This window comes from Lipotes vexillifer, unplaced genomic scaffold (assembly GCF_000442215.2).
Source record: "Lipotes vexillifer unplaced genomic scaffold, Lipotes_vexillifer_v1.1 scaffold1003, whole genome shotgun sequence".
NCBI classification, from domain to species: Eukaryota; Metazoa; Chordata; class Mammalia; order Artiodactyla; family Lipotidae; genus Lipotes; species Lipotes vexillifer.
This window is the reverse complement of record NW_006798890.1, coordinates 2,601,927-2,611,786: the sequence shown is the minus strand read 5'-3', so window position 1 is coordinate 2,611,786 and position 9,860 is coordinate 2,601,927. Positions and strand designations below refer to the sequence as shown.

General features: G+C 56.4%; 1 protein-coding gene across 1 annotated transcript in view; it reads right to left on the bottom strand.

The window, feature by feature from the left end:
• Positions 1-9,849, bottom strand: part of LRP8 (LDL receptor related protein 8) — a 79,844-nt gene extending 69,995 nt beyond the window's left edge. Inside the window, 2 exon segments of the mRNA XM_007471169.1 lie at positions 8,843-8,962; positions 9,744-9,849. Of these exon segments, the coding sequence (XP_007471231.1) occupies positions 8,843-8,962; positions 9,744-9,849 (226 nt within the window).
• Positions 9,850-9,860: the final 11 nt, after the last annotated feature.

Here is a 9,860-nt window from a genome sequence, read left to right as displayed (position 1 = left end):
TATATATATATATATATATATATATATATATATATATATATATGACCAACTAAACACATGTCTATCAATAGGAGACTGTGTCATTAAATTAGGGAAGATTCATGCAGTAGACTACTATCTAGCCCTTTAAAATGATAATACGTACCTACTGTTACTGACACTGAAAGATGTGCATGATGTGGGGAGAAAACAACTGACATAACACAAGCTCGTTTTGCAAAAACACCCAAAAACCAAAAAAAAAAAAAACCCCAGAAACACACATGTTCATGCACATCAGCTCGCATGCAGAGAATGCAAGAACACCTCTGGGAGGACAGGCAGCTCCCACGGTGGTATAACCAAGGGCGACTCCTACCTTCCTCTTTTCCCTTTTCTGAATTGTCTGTGTGTTTTCTTTTCTTTAAATTACAAGTATGAAATTACCTTTATATAATCAGAAAAACTTACTTCCGTTGGAAAAACAAAGGAAATCAATTGAAGTGAGTTTCAGCTTCAGCACTACCAGTAACAGGCTGTGTGGCCCCAGGCGAGCCCCACGCCCTTGCTGAGCCTCACTTTCCTCATCAGGAAAATGGGGATGATAATGAACTCCTGCACCACCTTCCTCCCAGAGCAGCTGTGAGGCACAAACTGGAAAAGGCCATACTGTGGTTCGAATAGGCTGAGAGGGCCGGAAACTGAAATAGTCTCCACAGCGGCTGGGGCAAAGTCCCTTGTGGCATCTCAAAGCCAGTGACCAAGGGAGGGCGGTGGTCACATTGACCATTCCCATGTACTCCCAGACTGGCTGGCCTCAGAGAGACTTTGGGCTGCCATATCCAAGGGGCAGGTGCGTGGAGGCCGTGAGGGGTCATAGGAACTGTGTGGACCTATGAGCCCCATGGCCTTGCCTCTCTGGGTAACTCTCCTAGTTACTACAGGGTGTTCCAAGGGGTCTGATAAAAAGCTGGGTTCCTCGCCCGCAAAGCAGCCAGCTTGTGGGCACCTGACCTAGGCCCTGCCAGGGTCAGGGAGGTCAAGCCAGGTACAGGGGGATGGGGGAGCTCACAGGCAGGGCCCGCTCCTGAGCCACTGCAGCCGAGGGGCTATTCCTAGGGCCTGTGACATACACCAGCTTGTAAGAGGAGCCATGGCGAGCATGACTGATGATCAAAACTGCCACCTGGGGCCGCGCTCATGCTTGGGGGCACCCAAGGGCCAGAGCTGCTCAGGAGGGAGCCGGTACACCCACTGGCAGGGGCTGGCAAGGACGGATGCCTGGGGTACCTAGAAAGGAAGGGCGGTCGCAGCACACTCCAGGCCACTCCCACTGTAGCTGTGACTGGGATGTGTGAACGTGTATCTCTTCCTTCCACCTGTGTCACAATGCAGCCAGACAGGCATGGCCCAGTCCTGCCGCTGACCTGCTGACCTGCCTGGGGCAAGCGACTTCATCTCTCAGAGCCTCAGCTCTTTCTCTGTGCAGTGATGATGTGCAGGCACCGGCTGAGGGAGGTATTGCATGAGAAAGCCCCCAGCAGTGAGCACGCTCATGAACTCTTACTATAGTTAACAATATTATTTTAGATGAGTTCCCAGCGATCTGGGGGTGGGCAGCAGGCCCCAGCCAGGGGCAGTATGCACCTGCGGTCCCCTTGGGTAAGTCCCAAGCCCTTTCTGTGTGCAGGAGCCAGTGCCCGCCTGCAGCCTGAGAACGCCTTGTTCCCTGGTCCAGCAGGGAAAGGAGGGGCGGGGGTGGTGGCAGCAGGTGGGAATTGGGAGCGTACTGTTCTGACTCAGTCCCAACCCAGGAACTGAGGACACCCTAGTTCTGCGAATGGGTCCCCGCTGACACCAGGAGCTGATGTCCAGCCACCAGGGCCTCGGTTTCATCTTCTCAAGCCTGGAGCTGGGAAGCTCCCAAGTTTGCAGTGTGAGCACTGAGAGGCCTGCGTGCCCAGGCCCTGTGTGACTGTGGATGTCACTGGTGCCCTCGGGGCTTCAGGTGACCCAGATCACAAGAGGGGGCCTGACTATGGTCCCTAAAGGACGCCCAGCTCCCTTCTCCAGCTTCAAGGACCCCTCAGGGCCTTCTCAGAGGCCCCTGGGTCCCCTACATCTGACCAATATCAGCTTCTCACGCTCAAAAGTCGGTGACATTTCCTCAGTCCATTCATTCATGCACACACCATCCCTCAAATGCCTCGGCTCTGGGCCAGGTCCTGTGATCCCCCACCACAGACACTCCCAGCAACCACGAGCTCCTACGATGGGCTATTACAAGGGTGCACAAAGCCATGGGCATCCAGACATAGGAGAGGTTAGATCACACCAGGAAGACAGGGAAGGCTTCATGGACGTGGTAATGAGCTGGGTTTTGAAGGATGGGTAGAAGCCAGGGAAGGACAATCCAAGCAGAAGAAAGCATGTATGTATGAGACCTACCTAGAGTCAGCAAATTGCATGGGGGTCAGAGAACCGAAGTCCACATTTTGGATGACTTGGGCTCTTGGCCTTTTCTGAGGAAGGATGGTAATATCGGAAATGACACTCCTTGAAGTCATCTGCATCAGCGACATATCACTGGGTCCTCAGTTTCCCTGTCTGTACAATGGAAACAGTACTCACCACCCCACAGGCAATGGCCAAGGAAGGCCCTTGAAAACTGTGGAGGGTCACACTCATGGGGGGTACTGGACAAGAGGGGCCTTATGTTGGGGCTCCATGTGGTCTCCAGAAAAGACAGTCCCTCCTAGACAGAAACCTGTAGCACAGGGAGGCATCACTGGACACTGCAGCCCCTCACCCTCTTCTTCCATGCCCTCTGAGCCCCAGGCCCTCTGACCCCAACTGGGTAGACAAAGCTCAGAGAGGAAGACGCTAAGGAAGAGTCCAGGCTCCAGAGTGGACAGGCCTGGGCCAAATCCTGGCTCTAGCACTCAAACATCATGACATTGGCCAAGTCACTTCTCTTTGAGCCTCAGTTTCATCATCTTTAAAATGGGAATAATAAGAAAACAGCCCTCACAGGGTTGTGAGCAGTAACGTTAACGAATGCAGATTGTCCAACATGATGCCAGGCATGGGGGTAAGTAGCCAGGATCTGTTAGTAGTAATTCCCTCAAGGGAGCTATTTATATTGGAATCCCTTGTGCTCAGCACAAAGATAGCAGAGCAGACAACGTGGAGAAGACAGATCTGAGACCGAGGGGAGAACAGGGACATGTTGTGGGAGCTCAGGGACTACGGAGCAAGAGGACAAGAGGTCAGGGAAGGCCACCTGGGGGAGGTGGCATCTCCACCAGGCCTTCAAAGACTGGGTGATCTGGGCATGCGGGCATTTGCAGAGCAGGTGTTACAGTGCTGCTGAGATCCAGGGCCCCGAGGCCTGGCTGCCCAGCCCCCAGAGTAGGGCCCCACACCCTCTCCTAGGCCCAGGACTGGCTTCATGGGGATGGCACTGGCCTGGGGGTCTGACTACAGACCCTGGGCCAGGAGACTTGCACTTGGTAACAGCCCTGAAGGGTGGCACAAATAAGCCTATACCCTCCTGCTCCATCAGCCCTCTGGGTCCTCTGCTCCTCACCCTCTCCCTGGGGACAACTCTCTGGTTTCACCTGCTGTTGCTATCTCCCCAAGGAGGGAAAACTGTCAAGTCAGCTGCCTGCAGGCAACCGAGAGGACTAAGCCAACCAGCCCTGAGGCCTATTGCACTCGGAACCCCCAGCAGGCCTGAGAAAGCCCAGGGGGTTCCCAGCGGGGAACTCTGTCCCAGGAGAGCCCCCAGGAAGGCCCATGGGAGAGTCTTCAGCAAACACTCCCACGGCCTGCTGGGGCCAGCCATGGAGACACTGACCTGGCCCTAGGGAAGGGAGAAGCTTAGGCCCTGTGGGGCAGAGCCATGGGGGCTGTAGGGCTTCCTCCCCGTCCCAGGCACAGACAGGTCTGGAAACCAGCCTTGGGACAAGCCTACGGCCTGAGGGAAGTCTTCCTCTGCCCCTCCCAGGGCCCCGGCCACTCATTCACTGAGCCAGGCCTGTTTGATTCATTTCTTCCCCCAGGCCCTCTTTGGGTACCTTCCTCCACTCCCAGGTCCATCTCAGGGCCGAATGGCCTTGGGACCACCTCCACTGTGACTGGGGAACCCTCTGGCTGAGGCACGCCTTAGCTGCGGGAGCCTTTGGATCTCGGGCTAAGCAAATGCGGGCAGGAGAACCAGGGGGGTCCTGGCAGACACGTATCTAGAGACCTCAGTGAAACTCCTCCTCCAGGAACGGACAGACCCACTGCCATTCATTGAACACCTACTGCTTACCAGGCACATTATCTCACTTAATCCTCATCACTGGGAGGGAGAGACTATTATCACCTCCAAGGCCATTCAGCCAGAGGTCACAGTTGGGATAGAAAACCAGGAGTATCTGATTCAAGGCCACATTGAGTTATTCCAACACACATCTCTAAGTCCCCTCTTTCGACTCCTGTATCTCAGCCCTGGGGAAAGAGGGGAGCAGGGAGGGCTTTCTGGAGGAGGTGATACCTGCACTGATGATTCTAAGATGACAAAAAGAAGGTAGCCAGGTGAGGGAGCAGGAAGTGTTCCACACAGATGGAATAGCACGTGCAAAGGCCTAGCAGTAAGAAGCAGTAGAAAGGCCAGAATGTGACAGAAGTTTAGTGTCACAGGTTTGTAGGAAGAGCAGGAAGGGGCTGGAGGGCAATGGGGCAGCGGAAGCTGGTCACAGAGGGCCAGATGCAGAGGAGTCTAAGCTGACCCTATCCTATGGGTACATGGGAGCTTCGGGAGGACTCTGAATGGTGGAGCTGGTGGGTCAGATGAGGAAACAGAGGTTCAGAGAGAGCAGCACGATCTGTCAGATGACTGCATCCAATAAAGGACGTGAAGCTGGGCCTCGTGTCAGGGGTGTGAGAATGGCCTAGGCCAGGCGGCACACTGAAGACCAGATGCGGGCTTGCAGCCCCAGCTGGGAGCTGTGGCCGAGCTTTAATTACTTACAAGCGTACTTCCCAGCAGGCCTCAGCACTCCTACAGCCTGGTCTTGCCAGCTAATGAACTCTTGGCCATGGGAGACCTTGCTGCAGCCACTCTTTATTAAAACTGGAACGGAGCGGTGATGGGGGCTGGGAGAACAGGGCAGCCTAAAGAAGCCTGAACAGGTAGAGAAAACTGAGCATACGACCGGTCCACCTGTCTAAGCAGTCCATCCACACGGAGAAGCGCAGAGTTCTTCCCAGAGCTGGAAGTGGAGTAGGGGGGTTTGATGTCCCCTCAAGATGGGGAAACAGAGGCCTGGGAGGACTTGCCTGAGGTCATCAGCTAGTGCTTGATGCAGCACAAGTTCCATTTGTTGGGTGCCTGCATTCACACCCCAGCAGTTTCAGTTTCACTTAAAGATCATACACCCTTGTTACTTAACCCCTCTGTGCCTTTGTAAAATGAGGAAAATGCGGGTACTTCCAAGAGTCACCCCATTTTATAGACTCGAGGTGCACGAGATGATACATGTAGAATCTCAGCACAACTCCTGGTCCACAGCAAGTACTCAGTAGTGTTCATTGTTGTTGCTGTTGCCACTCTGGGGGCAAAGAGCTGGCTGGAGACCAGAACCCATGTCTCTGCTCCCAGACACTAAGCAGCAACAGGAAACTGAGGCCAAGGCGCCAGCTGGCCTACGTGACCCAGGTGCAGCCAGGAACCCCACCCTTTCCCCTGGCCGGGCCACCCCTGGGCTTCCAGCCCCTTCCTCCACTTTGAAGGCCCTTTGAGCTGGGAACTGAAACCCCATGAGCCTTTCCCTTCCCCATCCCAGTCAGCTCTGTGTCTTCAAAAGGCTGAGTCCCATCCGCTGCGGGTAAGCTTCCGCACTTAGAAGGTCTTACTTTGAGTTCCAGCTCCAACCCTAGGAGCTGTGTGAATTTGGGGGAGTCACTTCACATGTCTGAACCCCAGTTCTTCCTCTATAATATGGAGACTGTATCACCTATTTTTAAATGGTAAGCTCTGAAGGAATGGCATTAGTTACCATCTTTCAAGGCCTGCCTTAGCCGTCTCTTCCTCCAGAAAGCCTTCCTTGGCTTCCCCCACATACAAGCTCCCTCCCTCCAACCTCCATCAGCTCTCGGAATTCATGGTCTGCATTCTGGCCCCTTTGGGAGCCTGAACTCATTTTGCCCCATACAGACTTCACTTACAAATGGCAATCCCCATTTTGCAGGCCAGGAGGTATAGAGATGGGGTGATTCAGGCCCTCTCACAGGGTGGAATGGTTGGAGTGGTCAAATATAAGGCAGGGAGGATGGTTCCAAGAAATGCAGCTCGGGCAGGTGGCCCGGAATGGAGGGAACTCCCCAGATGGGGAAGGAAGGGGTGACAAAAGACCATTTTCCAACACCACGCCTCATACAGCCACCCAAAGCTCCCACCCCTTTCTTCAAGATTTCTCTTTGCGGCCCTTAGGGGTCCCTTTCTAAAGACCTTGGTGGTGTGAACACTCATCCATTCTCTTCTCTTCACCAGCCCCATGTGAAGACTTTCTACGGGTATAACCGATGGTAGAGGAACAGCTACCCCGCATTTGGCAGATGAGGAGACAAGCCCAGAAAAGCCCAGTGTGGGGGACGGATACTTGACACCAACAGCAAAGCCCTCAACGTCGGTTGCTTTTGTTCACTAACCCTCTCCCTGTGACTCCACCCCATCCATCTCAGAACGAAAGCAGGAGCCCAGAGTGGCCATCAGATTGGCCCTGGTCCCATCTGGGGTCGCCCAGCCACCCGCTGCTTCACTCCTCCATCTTGCCCAGAGCCTCGATGGAGATGCAAAGCACCCGGATCACCCTCCTGGGTCCTTCTCACCACACGCCCACCAGAGCAGACAGTGCCCCTGAGCTAGGAGGCAGGTGGACACCCTGACCAAGTTCTGTCACTCTCAGCTGTGTGACCTTAGGCAAATCACTCAACTTCTCTGAGCCAGAGTCCTTATCTACAAAGGGGGATGACAAGAAACACTTCTGCTTTTCATGGCCACCCCCCAACAGAGCCAGGGAGATAAGGTAAAACCAGCCCAGGAATGCACAGTTTCCACTTCCTCGCCTCATCCTCAGCACTCCCACTGTAAGGAAACCACAGAAGAACAACTCTGGGCAGGCGAGGAGACTCACTATCACATTTTACCCTGGCTCAGGCATTTTCAGAATTTCAATAGCATTGGGAAATGGTTAGGGTCATAATTAGGCTAAGAACTCTGGAGTCAGATGCTTAAATTTAAGCTCCTACTTAGCAGCTCAACAGCTGTGGAATAACTAACTTGATCTCTCAGTGCCTTGGGGTTTTTTTGTTTTGTGTTTTTTGGTTTGTTTTGGTGTATAAAATAGGACTGCTCTGAAGGTTACAGGAGTTTATATAAGATAAGCACTTACCACAGTGGTTGGCACACAGCTAACAGTCGGCACATGTTAGTCGCATCATTTTCAACTACATTTCTAGAACTGGTCTTCAAAACCAGGGCAGGAATCATTAGCCCAAGTGGTCAGGAGAGGAAACTGAGACAGGAGGGAAAGATGCACCCATGTCACACAGCCAAATCTGGGTTGGTCTGAGAATGAACCTGGGGGCTGACTGGCAACCCCCCCCCCCAAAAAAAACACTATAACTCAACAGACAATGCCTGTCCAGGTGGTCTCTCTACCCCTCTTGCCACTGCGTGGTGCTGTGGGCCTGTCCACCTGTTGCCCTCCTCCCACAGAACCTGCACTCCCTGGCCTGCGGGGTGGGTCTGTTCTCCAAAGTGTCCCAGTGCCTGGCATACAGCAGGTGCTCAGTAACGATGAATGAATGACTGCCCGCGTCTGCGTTTCTATAGAGCCCTGTTTATCTGTTCCTGGAACTATACTCCTTCCTCTTGTGGCAACTGCTTGCTAACTCGCCTCAGGTCCCACAGACATCAGAAACCACGTGCGCCTCACGAAACAACTTCCAAAGCAGTCGTGCCCAGGTGTACAAACACCACACTCAGCAAAGGCGGCCGGCCACCTGCACGTGACCATGGGTTCACGCGCGGCATTGGGATCCTCACCCCCCTTCCAGGAAACAAATTCATCCTTCTGGCCCCCTCCTTCCTGCTCTGCCCATGACTCATGCCTCAGTCTGGCTGGCAGGAGAGCGCAGTCGGCCAACCAGGGTGGCACAAGAAAGGTCTTCACCGTGACTAGGCAGAAAAGCAGCGGGCGCCAGCGCCCCGCCTGCACCTACTACCCAGGGGAGGCGCGGGGGTGTGGCCAAGGCGGGGCCAGGGCAGGGCCCCAACGCCAAGGGCGCCAGAAAACTGCACACCCGGCCGTTTCACGATTGGCCTGCTTCGGCCACAGGGACCTATGGGGTGGTCCTCGCACAGCCAATCAGGGGCCCCGGGGAGCCCATTCATTCACAAAACCCAGCAGGAAAAGGAGTGAGGCTAGGCCCAGAGTTGCCTGGAACTTTGAGGCACGCGCGCGTTCCATGGGGCCTAGGCAAGAGTCCCGGAGGGCCTGACCGCAGAAAGCTAGACGCTTGCAGGGGCCGTCGCGTCGCCGCCCCACAGTTCCGGCCCAGCGACCCGGGCGTGGCGTGCCCTCCTCCCTGGCCGTGCTGCGCCGGGCTTCGCCCCCGGCTCCATCAGGACCTGCCGGCCCAGAACCCGCTGGGGCCCTAAGTGCCTGGAGGGAAGGGGCTCCCGGGAGGGTTCCCGGCTGCAGGCTCCGGCAGTAAAGGTCCAGGCAGGTGGCCCGGTGTCGGCTGCAGCCACGTGGACGCTGAGCAAGGAGTCCCCCACCTTTCCCTCCCTCCCCGGCCGGCCACTCACGGCAGTCATCCTCGTCGCTGTTGTCCGAGCAGTCGTCGTCCTCGTCGCATCTCCACACAGAGGGGATGCAGCGCTCGTTCCGGCACCGGAACTGGTCCTTTTCGCACTCCTTGACCGACCCTGCGCGGGGGAGAGGGGGCGTGAGCCGGATCCCCGGAACAAGCGATCCCGGTCGCGGGGAGGGGTCTCCTGAGTGAAGGAGAGGGCCCGATGCTGAAGCCAAAGACCTGGAGGCCTCTGGCACCCTCAATCAGGAAGGAGGGCAGGATGGTAAGTGTTCCTGGGATGACGGGCTGCTCTGTGGCAGGCACACACAGTCGGTGTCCCACCACTTAGGTATGTCCCCCATTCAGAACACTCACCCGCACACACGGCCCTTAGTGAGAGATCCACGCAGACACAGCCCACAGGGAGCCCCTGAACACGCCGCGACACGCGCACTGGGCGCTGTGGGCACATCCGCCTCGCACGCATCCCCTCTTTCTCTACCACACGCAGGGGTCGCCGGAAACGCATTGTCAGGCGGGGTAGTCTCCGGGCTCCGCTCATCGCCGCCGCGGAGCGCGCGTGTCAAATTAACGCCAACGGCGAGAATCACACAGCCCTCCCGAAAGCATCAGTGATCACCCCCAGCAAAGTTCCCGGCCCGCCCGGCCCCCACGGCGCCCATCCCCCAAGAGCAGGTGCTGGAGGGCAGAGCCCACCACACAGGGAGCCGCGGGGGCGGGGGTCTAGGGCAAATTAAGGGAGTACTGGGTCCCGAGGAGCATATCCCACCCGGGCGCCTCCCTGCCAGGCCCGGGTTCGGGGGCCCCCGCGCAACCCGCCCCCCGGCCGCCGGGCCGTGCTTTGTTGGCCGCTCCGGCGGCGCAAAGCCGGGCCGGGGACCGGCCGCACGCACCTTGGCCGCCGCGCAGCGGATCCGCCGCCGCCTCGAGATGCTGGAGCTGCAGCAGCAGCAGCAGCAGCGCCAGCGGCCGGAGCGCGCCCCGTTCGGGGCGGCCCATGGCGGGGCCCC